Source organism: Scyliorhinus torazame, chromosome 1 (assembly GCF_047496885.1).
Source record: "Scyliorhinus torazame isolate Kashiwa2021f chromosome 1, sScyTor2.1, whole genome shotgun sequence".
NCBI classification, from domain to species: Eukaryota; Metazoa; Chordata; class Chondrichthyes; order Carcharhiniformes; family Scyliorhinidae; genus Scyliorhinus; species Scyliorhinus torazame.
The window spans coordinates 397,519,556-397,536,644 of NC_092707.1; the positions used below are offsets into that span (position 1 = coordinate 397,519,556).

Here is a 17,089-nt window from a genome sequence, read left to right on the forward strand (position 1 = left end):
GCGCCACAACGGGCGCTGGATCCTCTCCTCCCCCAGCTCCAAGTCCACCCAATGCGGGGCGTGGTCCGAAATGGCTATTGCCGAATACTCAGTGTCCTCTCCTCTCACTATCAGGGCCCTACTGAAAATGAAAAAGTCGATTTGGGAATAAGCCTTATGGACATGTGAGAAGAATGAAAATTCCCTAGGCCCCGGCCTTGCAAATCTCCAAGGGTCCATCCCTCCCATTTGGTCCATAAATCCCCTCAACACGCTAGCCGCCGCCGGCTTCCTACCCGTCCTAGACCTGGAGCGGTCCAGTGCCGGATCCAGCACCGTGTTAAAGTCTCCCCCCATTATCAGGACCCCCACTTCCACGTCTGGGATCCGACCCAACATACGCCGCATAAAACCCGCATCGTCCCAGTTCGGGGCATACACATTGACCAGTACCACCCTCTCTCCCTGCAACTTACCACTTACCATTATGTACCTACCGCCATTATCTGCCACAATGCTCGACGCCTCGAATGACACCTTCTTTCCCACCAAGATCGCCACCCCTCGATTTTTGGTATCCAGCCCCGAGTGAAACACCTGACCTACCCACCCTTTCCTCAGTCTTACATGGTCTGCCACCTTCAGGTGTGTCTCCTGGAGCATAACCACATCCGCCTTGAGCCCCTTCAGGTGCACGAACACCCGGGCCCGCATAACCGGCCCGTTCAGTCCCCTTACATTCCAGGTTATCAGCCGGATCAGGGGGCTACCCGCCCCCCTTCACCAACGACTAGCCATCACCCCTCCTCGGCCAGCCACGTGCCCGCACTCCACACCCGGCCCGTTCCCCACAGCGGCATACCCCCGTCTCGACCCCCCCCCACTCGCTCCAGCTCCCCCTTGACCGTAGCAGCAGCAACTCGATTCCCCCCCCCCCCCCCCGGCTAGGACCCATCCTAGCTGGTTTACTCCCCCCATTGCACTTCCGCAAGTCAGCTGACTCCTACTGACCCCAGCCACTCCCGCCTCCCCTTCGACTCCTCCCATTGTGTGGCACACCCTCCTCTCCCGTTCCCCATCCATAGGCTCTCCCCCTCCCATTCTAAGCGCGGGAAGCAACCCTGCTTCCCCGCCCCCTCCAGCCTTCAGCGCGGGAAAAAGCCCGCGCTTTCCACCTACCCGGCCCCGCCACCTCTGACGCAGCTCCTTTTACAGGCCCAGTCCCCTCACCCCCGACTCGGGCCTCCCCCTCCCCCTCCCCCGCGGGGCCCCATCTCACCACCGGCCACCACCCCTGTTCCGTTTACTTACCCCCCTCCAAGAGCCCCCCCGACCAACCCAACCAAAACAGTGCCCAACCCGCCCCAACCACCCTCACCGACCCGAAAGAGAAAAACACAGAGAAAAAGAAACCAGGAGCAGAGCAAAGGCCCCCCCCCCCCTCAAAAAAAACCGCAGTCCCCAAACGCCGATCCCAGTCCTCAATCTGTGTCCAACATCTCGGCCTGAACAAAGGCCCACGCCTCCTCCGGAGACTCAAAATAATGGTGCCGGTCCTTGTAGGTGACCCACAGTCGCGCCGGCTGCAACATGCCAAACTTCACCCCCTTCCTGTGCAGCACCGCCTTCGCTCGATTGTACCCGGCCCTCCTCTTCGCCACCTCCGCACTTCAGTCCTGGTATATTCGAACCTCCGCGTTCTTCCACCTGCTGCTCTTCTCCTTCTTGGCCCACCTGAGCATGCACTCCCGATCGACGAACCGATAGAACCTCACCAGCACCGCCCGCTGAGGCTCGTTAGCCTTGGGCCTCCTCGCCAGCACTCTATGGGCCCCTTCCAGCTCCAGGGGCCCCTGGAAGGACCCCGCTCCCATCAGCGAGTTCAACATGGTGACCACATCGGCCCCCACGTCCGGCCCCTCCAGCCCCTCCGGGAGGCCCAGAATCCGCAGATTCTTCCGCCTCGACCGATTCTCCATCTCCTCGAACCGCTCCTGCCATTTCTTGTGGAGCGCCTCATGCGCCTCCACCTTTACCGCCAGGCCTAAGATCTCGTCCTCGTTGTCGGAGATCTTTTGTCGAGCCTCGCGGATCGCCACCCCCCTGGTCCGTCTGGGTCTCCAGCAGCTTATCAATAGAAGCCTTCATCGGCTCTAGCAGGTCCGTTTTAATCTCTCTGAGGCAGCGCTGGATACCCTCCTGTTGCTCCTCCGCCCACTGCCTCCACGCTGCCTGGTCGCCACCCGCCGCCATTTTGTCCTTCTTCCCTCCCTTCTTCGGGTCCACCACCACCTTTTTTGTCGCCCCGCTCCTCGTAGAAGCCATATACTGACGGGGAGCTATTATTAAGTCCTTCCCACACCGGGAAACGTCGAAAAAGTGCCCTTGGGGGCCCTGAAAAGAGTCCAAAAGTCAGTTTTTGCGGGAGCCGCCGAATGTGCGACTTAGCTCCGCATCGCCGCAACCGGAAGTCGAGAGGGTCACTGTTAGGGTTCACCCAGAGGGGGCAGCTGTTTGTCGACTTCTTTAGGGAAAATTAACCATCAGCAGAAGGGGGGGGGTTGGGGTTTAGTTTAGCTGAGAGTAGGGTGTTGGAAAAAAAGTGGGGCCTGTGAGGGAGGAAGACGGCCTTTGCACTATGTTTGTATTTGTATGTACACTGTTTCTTCTGTTGTTATAAAATCATAAATACCTCAATAAAATGTTTATATGAAAAAAAAGAAATTCAGCATCTTTAGTTTTTTTTAAATTTAGAGTATCCAATTATTTCTTTGGTCCAATTAAGGGGCAATTTAGCGTGGCCAATCCACCTAACATGCACATCTCTGGGTTGTGGGGGTGAGGCCCACGCAGACACGGGGAGAATGTGCAAACTCCACACGGACAGTGACCCGGGACCAGAATCCGAACCCGGGTCCTCGGCACCGCAGTCCCAGTGCTAACCACTGCGCCACATGCCGCCCTTCAGCATCTTCTTAGTGATGCTTTTAAATTGATATCCTTTAGGGCAGCACGGTGGCACAGTGGTTAGCACTGCTGACTCACGCCGCCGAGGTCCCAGGTTCGATCCCGAGACCCTGGGTCACTGTCCGTGTGGAGTTTGCACATTCTCCCCGTGTTTGCGTGGGTCTCACCCCCACAACCCAAAGATGTGCAGGGTAGGTGGATTGGCCACGCTAAATTGCCTCTTAATTGGAAAAAATGAATTGGGTACTCGAAATTAACATTGTAACTTATGGAGAATAATCTTTCTCTTTTCACTATCAAAACTCTTGCTGATTTTATACATAGAACATTACAGCGCAGTACAGGCCCTTCGGCCCTCGATGTTGCGCCGACCTGTGAAACCACTCTAAAACCCATCTACATTATTCCCTTATCGTCCATATGTCTATTCAATGACCATTTGAATGCCCTTAGTGTTGGCGAGACCACTACTGTTGCAGGCAGGGCATTCCACGCCCTTACTACTCTCTGAGTAAAGAACCTACCTCTGACATCTGTCTTATATCTAACTCCCCTCAATTTAAAGCTATGTCCCCTCGTGCTAGACATCACCATCCGAGGAAAAAGGCTCTCACTGTCCACCCTATCCAATCCTCTGATCATCTTGTATGCCTCAATTAAGTCACCTCTTAACCTTCTTCTCTCTAACGAAAACAGCCTCAAGTCCCTCAGCCTTTTCTCATAAGATCTTCCCTCCATACCAGGCAACATTCTGGTAAATCTCCTCTGCACCCTTTCCAATGCTTCTACATCCTTCCTGTAATGCGGCGACCAGAATTGCACGCAATACTCCAAATGCGGCCGCACCAGAGTGTTGTATAGCTGCAACATGACCTCATGGCTCCTAAACTCAATCCCTCTACCAATAAAAGCTAACACACCGTACGCCTTCTTAACAACCCTCTCAACCTGGGTGGCAACTTTCAGGGATCTATGTACATGGACACCGAGATCTCTCTGCTCATCCACACTGCCAAGAATCTTACCATTAGCCCAGTACTCGGTCTTCCTGTTATTCCTTCCAAAATGAATCACCTCACACTTTTCTGCATTAACTCCATTTGCCACCTCTCAGCCCAGCGCTGCAGCTTATCTATGTCCCTCTGTAACTTGTAACATCCTTCCGCACTGTCCACAACTCCACCGACTTTAGTGTCATCTGCAAATTTACTCACCTCTCCTTCTACGCCCTCCTCCAGGTCATTTATAAAAATGACAAACAGCAGTGGCCCCAAAACAGATCCTTGTGGTACACCACTAGTAACTGGACTCCAGTCTGAACATTTCCCATCAACCACCACCCTTTGTCTTCTTCCAGCTAGCCAATTTCTGATCCAAACTGCTAAATCACCCTGAATCCCATGCCTCCGTATTTTCTGCAGTAGCCTACCGTGGGGAACCTTATCAAACGCTTTACTGAAATCCATATACACCACATCAACTGCTTTACCCTCATCCACCTGTTTGGTCACCTTCTCAAAGAACTCAATAAGGTTTGTGAGGCACAACCTACCCTTCACAAAACCGTGTTGACTATCTCTAATCAAATTATTCCTTTCCAGATGATTCTACATCCTATCTCTTATAAACCTTTCCAAGATTTTGCCCACAACAGAAGTAAGGCTCACTGGTCTATAGTTACCGGGGTTGTCTCTACTCCCCTTCTTGAACAAGGGGACAACATTTGCTGTCCTCCAGTCTTCTGGCACTATTCCTGTGGACAAAGATGACTTAAAGATCAAAGCCAAAGGCTCAGCAATCTCCTCCCTAGCTTCCCAGAGAATCCTAGGATAAATCCCATCCGGCCCAGGGGACTTATCTATTTCACACTTTCCAGAATTGCTAACACCTCCTCCTTATGAACCTCAAGCCCTTCTAATCTAGTAGCCTGAATCTCAGTATTCTCAACAACAACATTGTCTTTTTCCTGTGTGAATACTGACGAAAAATATTCAATTAGCACCTCTCCCATCCCCTCGGACTCCAAGCACAACTTCCCACTAGTGTCCTTGACTGGCCCTACTTTTACCCTAGTCATTCGTTTATTCCTGACATATCTAGAGAAAGCTTTAGGGTTATCCTTGATCCTACCTGCCAAAGACTTCTCATGTCCCCTCCTGGCTCTTCTTAGCTCTCTCTTTAGGTCCTTCCTAGCTAACTTGTAACTCTCGAGCACCCTAACTGAACCTTCATGTCTCATCTTTACATAAGCCTCCTTCTTCCTCTTGACAAGTGTTTCGACTGCTTTAGTAAACCACGGTTCCCTTGCTCGACCACTTCCTCCCTGCCTGACAGGTACATACTTATCAAGGACACGCAGTAGCTGTTCCTTGAACAAGCTCCACATTTCCATTGTGCCCATCCCCTGCAGTTTTCCTCTCCATCCGATGCATCCCAAGTCTTGCCTCATCGCATCATAATTGCCTTTCCCCCAGATATAACTCTTGCCCTGCGGCATATACCTATCCCTTTCCATCACTAAAGTAAACGTAATCGAATTGTGGTCACTATCACCAAAGTGCTCACCTACCTCCAAATCTAACACCTGTCCTGGTACATTACCCAGTACCAAATCCAATCTGGCCTCGCCTCTCGATGGCCTATCTACATACTGTGTCAGGAAACCCTCCTGCACACATTGGACAAAAACGGACCCATCTGAAATACTCGAACTATAGCGTTTCCAGTCAATATTTGGAAAGTTAAAGTCCCCTATAACAACTACCCTGTTGCTTTCGCTCCTATCCAGAATCATCTTTGCAATCCTTTCCTCTACATCTCTGGAACTTTTCGGAGGCCTATAGAAAACCCCTAAAAGGGTGACCTCTCCTTTCCTGTTTCTAACCTCAGCCCACACTACCTCAGTAGACGAGTCCTCATACCTCTGTTAAATCTCTACTGAGCCTTCTCTGGTCCGATAGTGCTCACAGAGCCCCTTTAATGCTTCATATTTTTCTCCCCTTGCTGATGATCTTCTAAATCTAAAGTTCCAAAAGTTTTTAATCAACATCCTTGTGCAAACGTCACACGCCTGTGGCAAACAGTTTATTTTAAAGACATCCTCAAAAAGCAGCGCAGGAAGGAAATTGTTTAATATCTTTGCAAAGACTGTGGAATCAAATTTATTTCAAAGAATGTTTGAAAATGACTTGCATCAGTTGTAAACGGATCAATTAAACCCTTCATGGATTCTAAGAAATACTCATCCAAGTGACCTGGTGACCTTTGACCTGGAAACAGTATCAACACAAAAGAAATTAAGGCATGGATGCCGAGTGGCCAGACTCAAAGGTTAAGCTGCAGGCACAAAGGAGAGCTACAAGCAGAGGAGCTGGAGTGTGAAGGCCCAGGTGCAGGTTCAAAGAGAAAGCAGACAGCAGCTGAAAGAGGAGCGCACTAAATTCTTGTGAGAAGAAATAAATCTCTTTCAGGAGGAGGTCAGTTTCCCTCTTTGGCAGAAAAGGAGTTCTTTGAGGCAATGTGTAAGCTGGCTAAAATGGTCTAAAACATGAAATACTGTTTTAGTGTGGCCAAATTGTTAACCGAGGGGTTATTGGTTGGTTGGTTGAAAAGGAACTCTGGAAAGCTATATCATCAAGACTGTTGTGACCTGTAGGGGAGAGAATGCTCATAAATGTGTGTCTTGCTGATGATAATCATATCTGTGAAACTTGGAGGTGAAAACTGTTGTCAGAGCAGACTCCTGGTCTACCCTGCATGAATAAAGAACAGCTGCCTAATGCCACACATGCAGAAGGGGAATGGTTGTGTAAGACAACCATTGTAAGACTGCCGTACACACTATTTAAAGTGAATTTACCTTTTATTTGAAGTCGCATTTGCCTGTTCTCTTTTAATTTGCATTGGTTCTGATTAATGTTAAAGTAAAAGATACACACTGTCTGTGTGGGGTTTGCACATTCTCCCCGTGTTTGTGTGGGTTTCGCCCCCACAACCCAAAGATGTGCAGGGTAGATGGATTGGCCACGCTAAAATTGCCCACAAATTGGAAAATAAATGAATTGGGTACTCTAAATTTATTTTAAAAAGTAAAAGATGCAAAAAGTAGAATATTGTTGATAATTTCTTAATTTGGGGAAGATGATAGTGTGGCAGTAATAATATCATAGAATTCCTACAGTGCCGAAAGAGGCAATTCAGCCCATCACGTCTGCACCAGCCCACCGAGAGAGCACCCTATCTAGGCCCACACCACCATCCTAACCCCATCTAACCTTTTGGACACGAAGGAGGGCTGGAGAATTCCAACCACAGTCTGAGGAAGTTAGCTCAGCGGCATTACAGACTGGCACATTCCATGGTTCAGGACAATGTATATGGGCCTGGCCATATAGGGTTACGTGGGACTGAGTACAGTATCGCCCACAGTGATGCAAGAGAGCTCATGACCCGCAACCAGGGTCAGTCAAGTGTCGGACAGCGACGTGTGTATCAGCAAACATGGAAACAACTTCCAGCTTGTAGCCTTCACTGTATATTTGCAAATAGTCCTACGAGTCAACAAAGACTTACAGTTAACATACGCATGACTGTGAAGACTTCTTCGGACCTAACGAGCTGTAACCAACACCCGATAACAACCCTACGTACTGAGGTTCACACTAAAGCTTGGGACAGCCACTGATGGAAAGGCCCCCATCTGCAGTACACTGGGGACCGGAAGCGATGAAAAATCCCTCAGGGTGTAATTTTGACATCGCGGGTATGGTAAATATTAACTGTAATTGTAAATTAAGTAGTGTACATTATTGGAAAAAACAGCGTTGATTTGCAGCTTATGTAATGTCAACTTTTAATTTTCCTGCAATATACTTATATAAACTATACTTTGGTGGGGAGGGGAAAAACATTTCTTTAGAGCGAAACCCCTCAGAATTTGAGACCTCATAGAATCATAAGGGCAGAAGGAGACCATTTGGCCCATTGAGTCTGCACTGGTCCTTGGAAAGAGTACCCCACTTAAAAAAAAGCCCACGCCTCCACCCTATCCCCGTAACCCCATCCAACCTTTTTGGACACGAAGGGCAATTTAGCATGGCCAATCCACCTAACCTGCACATCTTTGGACTGTGGGGGAAAACCGGAGCACCCGGAGGAAACCCACGCACACACAGGGAGAACGTGCAGACTCCGCACTGACAGCGAGCCAAACTGGGAATCAAACCTGGGACCCTGGAGCTGTGATGTAACTGTGCTAACCGCTGTGCTACCGCGCTGCCCTGAAATACCATATTGTACGTTGCAAATAGTTTTCCCCAAAATGTATTTCATTCAGAAAATTTATGTAAGTACATCCCTAAACATTATGACTTGAAAATTACAGCAAGGGGAAGAGCATTGAACTTATCTCCGTGCATGTCCAAGATTTGGAGCTGCCCAGAGCCAAACATCTCCCACTCCCCCATTCTGTGACTCCAGTGCTTACCTGTCCCGCCCGTTTAATGCACCGAGGGGCGGCGCTGGCACCAATTTGACTGACAGCACGAGGGACCAGTCATTGCACGGGGTTCGCTGGTGAGGCAATCATTGGCCCGGGGGGGGGGGGGGGGGGGTGACGGAGAGGGAAACAAACGGTAATGTGACGTTTTTGCGTTCAAGGAGCGAGCGCGGTTACATTGAGATTTGGAACGTTGACCCGGGAACGAGCGCGGATATATTCGGATTTGGAACGTTGACCCGGGAACGAGCGCGGATATATTCGGATTTGGAACGTTGACCCGGGAACGAGCGCGGATACATTCGGATTTGGAACGTTGACCTGGGAACGAGCGCGGAGACATTGAGATTTGGAACGTTGACCCCGGAACGAGCGCGGATACATTGAGATTTGGAACGTTGACCCGGGAACGAGCGCGGATATATTCGGATTTGGAACGTTGACCCGGGAACGAGCGCGGATACATTCGGATTTGGAACGTTGACCCGGGAACGAGCGCGGATACATTCAAATTTGGAACGTTGACCTGGGAAGCGTGTTGCATTTTTGCAGCTGGAGGAGATGGGAGATGCCGCTGGACACGCCTTCCCCGTGCACAGCGCGTAGGCGCTGCCCCTTTCACCGTGCAGAGGGGGGTGGGAGGTGGAGGATCGCCGTGATAGACAGGCGCACACACGTATATATTAATAGAGACAGATAGAGACAAACAAGGGGAAGAGGGTGGCAAAGCAAGCTCTAACAAGCCGAGCGGGGCGAATGAGACGAGCCCGAGGCGCCAGCCGCTTCGGATCATGCCGAACCAGAAGAACATCAAGGGCAGGAAAAACAAGCGCACCAACAGCAGCGGCGACGAGCAGGACGCTGCGGCCGGGGCCGCCGCATTTCCAGTCGGGGCCGGAGCAGCGACGTCTGGGGCCGGAGCAGCGGTATCGGGCCAGTCGGAAATCAGCAACGATCACGGTGAGGGGCAGAGCCAGCAGCATGCAATTCACTGAACCACACACAGCGAAGAACATCCTGCACCGATTGCAGATATTTCCGAATGCACCCAGCCAGTGTTGCAAAATCTGTCGCCCTTTTATTTTGCAGTGGGAGCAGGAAGCTTAAAGTTTATTTCGACGCAGCACATGCAAGCAAGATTGTGGGATGTTTACTACATAAAGAACACATCAAGGATGTCAGCTGGGTTTCGGTTTTGTCAGATGCCAGTGTGGTTAGGGGCCCCGTGTCAGTGCTGACTATTTAAACTCAAAACACTGTCCTGAAAGAGGATATCACGTGTCTGTTCGCTCTTCCTTTCTTGTTTTCGCGCGATTAAGAGATGAATGCAGTGGGAAGAAGGTGTAATTAATCCGTGTTGATTTCCCCTTGACCCCACTTTACACATGGAGGTGGCATGTCTAACCCATTTCCTTCTGAGGGTTTAACCATTGATCGCAGGCGAGCTGTCCCACATTGGGAGCTGGTGCCCTGGTGTGAGATCCACACTTTATTTACTCACAGGAGGGGGTTCACTGAGGACTATTCACCCCATATTCTACGAAATTCCAAGGGGTACAGTAGACCCAACCTGTTGAATCCTCCTAAAATAAGCCCTTCATCCCATCCCTTCGTTCCAACCTTAGACGGTCCCGGAGTGCTTACAGCGATTGAACAATCTTGTTATTTAATTATGTCGCCACTTCAACAGGGCATGAAACTTGTAAGATCCTGGGGGAGGGAGCTGACAGCGAAGATGCTTCCTCTTATGGGGTGAGCACAGTAAGAAGTCTTACAACACCAAGCCCAACAGGTTTGTTTTGAATCTCTAGCTTTCGGAGCACTGCTCCTTCCTTGGGTCCAATGGTGGCATCTCCACATCTTATGGGGGGGGGGGGGGAACTAGAAAGGGGGGCACTGTTTCAAAGTGAGGGGTCTCCTTTTTAAAACCGAGGCGAGGAGAAATTTGATCTTTTAGAGTGCCGCTTGTCTTCCCCGGTGGGGACTGCGTTACTGAATTTGACAGGTTTTTGATCGACAGAGTCCAGGGTTATTGGGGACCGATTGCAAAGTGAAGTTAAGGCTGCAATCAGATTGGCCATGAACTTAATGCATGGCAGAGCAGGCTTGAGGGGCTCTTACTTCCTATGTTGTTAAATAATGCCTCTAACTTAATAAAATGTCCCAAGGCACTTCACAGAGACTTCCAATTTAATTGAGTCACATTAGAGACGGGTGACCCCAAAACTTGTTGAAAGAGGTAGGATTTTGGGACTGTGTTGCAGGGGGCAGGCATGGTTGAGGGAGGATGAGATGGATAAGCCAGGATTGTTCAGTGTGGATAGCAGGAGAGACCTAGTTGAAGTGTACCAAATGGTGAGGGGTCCAAATAAAGTGGAGAGGGAACATCTTTTCCCCTTCGATGAGGGCTTTGTGACAAAGGGGATATAGGAAGGAGGTTTAGAGCTGGTTCGAGTGGAAATGCTTTTGTCCAGAGGGTTCTGGAAGTCATTGCCTGTAATGGTGGTTGAGCCTGAGACCCGCTACGTTTAAAAAGTACTTGGGGCACTTGATGCATTGGAGCCTCTTAAGGTTACACTCCCAGGAGCTGGAAGGTGGGATTATGCTGGATGGCTGCATATCGGACAGTGCAGACACGATGTGCTGAATGGCCTTGCTCTGTCAATCTATGAATCCCTGACTGTTGCAATGTAGGAAAAGGCAACCATTGCTAAGGCAGACACGGAAAACCGGCGGAACGTCTTGCTTCCTCATCCTGAAGCCGCTGCGGCGTTCTGTATCTGTGGCGAGGGGCATCCTGTTTCGCTCCACGTGCAGGCAGGCATTGACTCGGAGCTCAATGCCCGCTTGTGGTATTTGGTAGGTGAGTGGGGTCTGATTTTGAGCGGGTGGGGTTGGCAAGAGCTGGAATGTAGATGAGGCATGGTGGTCACTGATTGGTTGTTGCCGCCAGTGCAGGTAAACCCCTTGCTGAAGTTGGCACTTGTCTGACTGTCTCGTCCCAGCCGGACACTTCCCCAGGATTACTGCTTCTTCCACATCTTTGTCACTGCCTGCCGTGTCTGCGTGGGTTGCCTCCGGGTGCTCCGGTTTCATCCCACAATCTAAAGATATTTTGGTGAGGTTATGGGGATAGGGCAGGAGGAGTCAGCCTAGGTGTAGGATGTTGATGCAGCTCTCCCAGGACGATATAAAAACACTACTTTTGAAGACACGCAAGGGAGTTCAACCTGATTGTCCCGATCAATATTTATCCATCGCCGAGCACACATTATCTGGTCGTTATCCCTCCAACGTGTGTGGGATCTTGCTGTGCACACATTGACTGCTGTGTTTCACACAATATTGGGAAGGTACGGGGGAGGGGGGGGGGGGTGTTGGGTGGTACAACAGCGGGGAGGCCTATCGAGTCTGCTCGCTCCTTTTGAGGAGCAGTCCAATTAGTCTCATTCCCCCAGTTCTTACAATATTTTTTTTCTCTGTTTATTTATCCAACTCCCTTTTGGGCCCGTGTCCTCTGGCCTCTCCGGCAGCACATTCCAAATTCTAACCCCCCATGCAATTAGCAAATTCCTCCTCGTGCCACCAATCACCTTACCTCCGAGTCCTGGTTATAGACCCTTTTGGAAATAGTTCCTCTTTGTTGACTTTACCAAACGCGCTCCTGATCTTTAAACCACACCCTTCTTAAATCTCCTCCTAACCTTCTCCACCAACCCCAGCTTCCCCGGGTCTAGCCATACAACTGTCGGGAGGTCCTGGCCGGTGCTATGTAAATGCAAGTCTAATGTTCAGCTCATTGACCCCCAATTTGTGAGCCTTGTGACTGTGCGTCTTTCTACTATTCGTTGCCAGTAATTGGCCCTATTGGAGGTTGCTGCTGTTTCAGTGATACGTTCTTTTTTTGCCTGTTCCATTTCACAGATGCTCCCTGCGCCTCGCCGCTGGTGTGCAGCTTTGGGAGGCCGGTGGAGCTGGACAAGGATGACTATCAGCGCGTGGTGTGCAACAATGAGCACTGCCCGTTCGGCAACTGGATGCACCTGCAGTGCTTCTACGAGTGGGAGAGCAGCATCCTGGTGCAGTTCAACTGCATTGGCCGGGCCCGCAGCTGGAATGAGAAACAGTGCCGCCAGAACATGTGGACCAAGAAGGGCTACGACCTGGCCTTCCGTTTCTGCTCCTGCCGCTGTGGGCAGGGCCACCTGAAGAAGGACGTGGACTGGTACCAGGTCCGCCGGCGGCAGGAGGACAAGAAGAAGAAGGCGGGCGCCGTTGCCGGCGGCCCCGAGCGGGGCGGCGCCAAGAGCGGCGAGCCGCCGCCCGAGGACGGCAAGAAGTGCAAGCTCAACCGGGTGCCCCGCCCTCACGACGGCCAGCGCCGGCATTCCGTGGACCGGCAAAACTCTCAGGAGAAAGGAGCCGGCAACGGCAGCCAGGGGCCGGGGCTCAAAGACCACTTCCGGTCGCCCTGCGGCTCCCCCCCCGAACAGTCGCCGCCGTCTTCGGCCCACCCCTACCTCTCCTTCTCCGCCGGCGTCCCCCGCGGTGCCCGGCACCTGGGCGAGTTCCTCAAGACGGCGCTGCACGCGGAGACCTGCCGGAAGCTGCTGCCCAGCGGCGCGCGGTTCGGCCAGCCGGACCTTGGCCCCTCGGCCTCCCGCCTGGGGGCGCTGGACTCGCCGGTGCAGTTCCTCCGCCGGCTGGACCTCTCCGAGCTGCTGACGCACGTGCCCAAGCACAAAATGAACACCTACCACGTGCGCATGGAGGACGATGCCCAGGTGGGCCAGGGTGAGGAGCTGAGGAAGTTCATCTTGGCAGCACTGAGCGCCAGTCAGAGGAATGTAGTGAACTGTGCGCTGTGCCACAAGATCCTCCCGGTGTTTGAACTCTTTCCAGTGGTGGACGGGACTCTTTTTCTCAGCCCTTCCAGACACGATGAGATTGAATACGATGTCCCCTGTCACCTCCAAGGTAGGTCCCACATCCTGTTCAATGGAACACTCCTTTGTGTAACAAAGAAATGCCAAACTCAAGGACAGCTGGTCTATATGTAGCGATTTGGATGTAATAAAACATGCCAAGATAACTCACAGGTGTGTCATACATAAAACAAAATGTGACACTGAGGCACAAGGGGAGATGTTGGGTACAAATGACCAAACACACGCTGCCAAGGGGTAGATTCTACGAAGTGTGTGAAAGGCAGTCGAGAGGTGGGCAGGTTGCGAGAGGGGATTCCGGAGCGGAGGGCAGCTGAAGGCACGGCTGCTAATGATGGAGCGATTTAACAATGTGGAGTGCCCGGGAGAATGCAGAGATCTCGAGGAGGTTACAGAAGGGGGTGAGTCTGTGGAGGTGATTTGAGAAGCAGGTTTGAACATCGAGGTGTTGCTGGACCAGGAGCCAGTGTTGGCCAGGGAGCACAGGGGTAACCGAGGGAAGGGCTGTTCCGAATGAAGCTGGAAGTTCAGCGGCTGAGCGAGGACCATTGAGTTATTTGGGCGGTCCCTTGTATGGAGATCCTCTTTGCTTCTCTACCCGTTACTTGAGCGCATCTTCCTCGTTGCCGTAGAAACAGATTCTAAACATGACCGGGAAAGATAGTGTAGTGGATATGTCATGAGACAGCGCATCCAGCTGGACAGAAGTTCTAATCCCACCCTAGGCACTTCACATTCACTTAAAAGCTGGTCTCGGTGTCACAAGTCGGCTTACATTAACACTGCAATGAAGTTACTGTGAAAACCCCCTAGTTGCCACATTCCGGCGCCTCTTCGGGTACACAGAGGGAGAATTCAGAATGTCCAATTCAACTAACAAGCACGTCTTTTGGGACTTGTGGGAGGAAACCGGAGCACCCGGAGGAAACCCACGCAGACACGGGGAGAACGTGCAGACTCTGCACAGACAGTGACCCAAGCCGGGAATCGAACCTGGGACCCTGGAGCTGTGAAGCAACAGTGCTAACCACCGTGCTGCCCTGTTGCTTAGAGAAGGAAGTCTGCTGCTCCTGCCTATGTGTCACTCCAACCCGACACTGTTGCCTGTTAGGTGGGACTAGAGACACTGTGCAGGAATTAAACTGCATCTTTTGGACGAAAGCGTGTTAACTGAATTTGCTGCTTGTGGAAACATTCTACTCCAGGCTGCACACCTGAAAGGTCCTCATCAGCACACTCCCAAGTCTTGTTACTAACAACAACAACTTGCATTCAAATCAAATACATGGGGAGAGGGTGGAGATCAGCAGGGAAAAGAGAAGGGGGAAACGGGGGGGGTGGGGGGAAGGGGGGAAAGAGAGGAGGGGATGATCTGGGGCTGCTGATGGTGGGGAAAGTGAGGGATTCATGAGGGGGGGAGAGAGGAGATGGTGGGGAGAGAGGATGACTGGGGAGGGGAGGGGAGGGGGGAGAGAGAGGATGACTGGGGGTGGGGCGAGAGAGGGGATGACTGCGGGGGGGAGAGAGGGGATGACGGGGGGGGGCGAGAGAGGGGATGACGGGGGGGGGCGAGAGAGGGGATGACCGGGGGGGGGGGCGAGAGAGGGGATGACTGCGGGGGGGGGAGAGGGGATGACTGCGGGGGGGGCGAGAGAGGGGATGACTGCGGGGGGGGCGAGAGAGGGGATGACTGCGGGGGGGGGGCGAGAGAGGGGATGACTGCGGGGGGGGGGGCGAGAGGGGATGACTGCGGGGGGGGCGAGAGGGGATGACTGCGGGGGAGGGCGAGAGGGGATGACTGCGGGGGGCGAGAGAGGGGATGACTGCGGGGGGGGGCGAGAGAGAGGATGACTGCGGGGGGGGGAGAGGGGATGACTGCGGGGGGGGCGAGAGAGGGGATGACTGCGGGGGGGGCGAGAGAGGGGATGACTGCGGGGGGGGCGAGAGAGGGGATGACTGCGGGGGGGGCGAGAGAGGGGATGACTGCGGGGGGGGGGGCGAGAGAGGGGATGACTGCGGGGGGGGGCGAGAGAGGGGATGACTGCGGGGGGGGGCGAGAGAGGGGATGACTGCGGGGGGGGGGCGAGAGAGGGGATGACTGCGGGGGGGGCGAGAGAGGGGATGACTGCGGGGGGGGCGAGAGAGGGGATGACTGCGGGGGGGGCGAGAGAGGGGATGACTGCGGGGGGGGCGAGAGAGGGGATGACTGCGGGGGGGGCGAGAGAGGGGATGACTGCGGGGGGGGGCGAGAGAGGGGATGACTGCGGGGGGGGGCGAGAGAGGGGATGACTGCGGGGGGGGGCGAGAGAGGGGATGACTGCGGGGGGGGCGAGAGAGGGGATGACTGCGGGGGGGGCGAGAGAGGGGATGACTGCGGGGGGGGGCGAGAGAGGGGATGACTGCGGGGGGGGGCGAGAGAGGGGATGACTGCGGGGGGGGGGGGCGAGAGAGGGGATGACTGCGGGTGGGGGAGGAGAGGGGATGACTGCGGGGGGGGGGGGAGGAGAGGGGATGACTGCGGGGGGTGGGCGAGAGAGGGGATGACTGCGGGGGGGGCGAGAGAGGGGATGACTGCGGGGGGGGGGCGAGAGAGGGGATGACTGTGGGGGGGGCGAGAGAGTGGATGACTGTGGGGGGGGCGAGAGAGGGGATGACTGCGGGGGGGGCGAGAGAGGGGATGACTGCGGGGGGGGGGGGCGAGAGAGGGGATGACTGCGGGGGGGAGGAGAGGGGATGGTGGGGGGGCGAGAGAGGGGATGACTGTGGGGGGGGCGAGAGAGGGGATGACTGCGGGGGGGCGAGAGAGGGGATGACTGCGGGGGGGGGTCGAGAGAGGGGATGACTGCAGGGGGGGAGGAGAGTGGATGGTGGGGGGGCGAGAGAGGGGATGACTGCGGGGGGGGGAGGAGAGGGGATGACTGCGGGGGGGGGGGGAGGAGAGGGGATGACTGCGGGGGGGGGAGGAGAGGGGATGACTGCGGGGGGGGGGGAGGAGAGGGGATGACTGCGGGGGGGGGGAGGTGAGGGGATGACTGCGGGGGGGGGGAGGTGAGGGGATGACTGCGGGGGGGGGAGGAGAGTGGATGGTGGGGGGGCGAGAGGGGATGACTGCGGGGGGGGGGAGGAGAGGGGATGACTGCGGGGGGGGAGGAGAGGGGATGACTGCGGGGGGGGGAGGAGAGGGGATGACTGCGGGGGGGGGAGGTGAGGGGATGACTGCGGGGGAGGAGAGGGGATGGTGGGGGGGGCAAGAGGGGATGACTGCGGGGGAGGAGAGGGGATGGTGGGGAGAGAGAGAGAGGGGATGACGGGGGGATAGAGGAAATGGTGGGGGTAGAGGGAGGGGATTACGGGGGGGAGAGAGGAGATGGTGGGGGGAGAGGGGATGACGGGGGGGGGAGAGGAGAGGGGGGGTGGGGGGAGAGGGGATGACGGGGGGGGGGAGAGGAGAGGGGGGTTGGAGAGAGCGGGGATGACGGGGGGGAGAGAGGAGATGGTGGGGGGAGAGAGAGGGGATGACGGGGGGGAGAGAGAGGGGATGACGGGGGGGAGAGAGGAGATGGTGGGGGGAGAGAGAGGGGATGACGGGGGGGAGAGAGAGGGGATGACGGGTGGGAGAGAGAGGGGATGACGGGGGGGAGAGAGGAGATGGTGGGGGGAAGAGAGAGGGGATGACGGGGGGGGGGAGAGAGAGGGGATG

General features: G+C 54.2%; 1 protein-coding gene across 1 annotated transcript in view; it reads left to right on the plus strand.

Annotated features, from left to right (window-relative positions):
• The first annotated feature begins 8,577 nt into the window (after positions 1 to 8,577).
• heca (hdc homolog, cell cycle regulator) overlaps positions 8,578 to 17,089 on the plus strand; it is a 105,333-nt gene continuing 96,821 nt past the window's right edge. The window contains exons 1-2 of the mRNA XM_072513698.1: positions 8,578 to 9,403; positions 12,368 to 13,420. Coding sequence (XP_072369799.1) covers positions 9,235 to 9,403; positions 12,368 to 13,420 — 1,222 coding nt within the window. The 5' untranslated portion in view covers positions 8,578 to 9,234. The remainder of the gene's footprint in view (positions 9,404 to 12,367; positions 13,421 to 17,089) is intronic.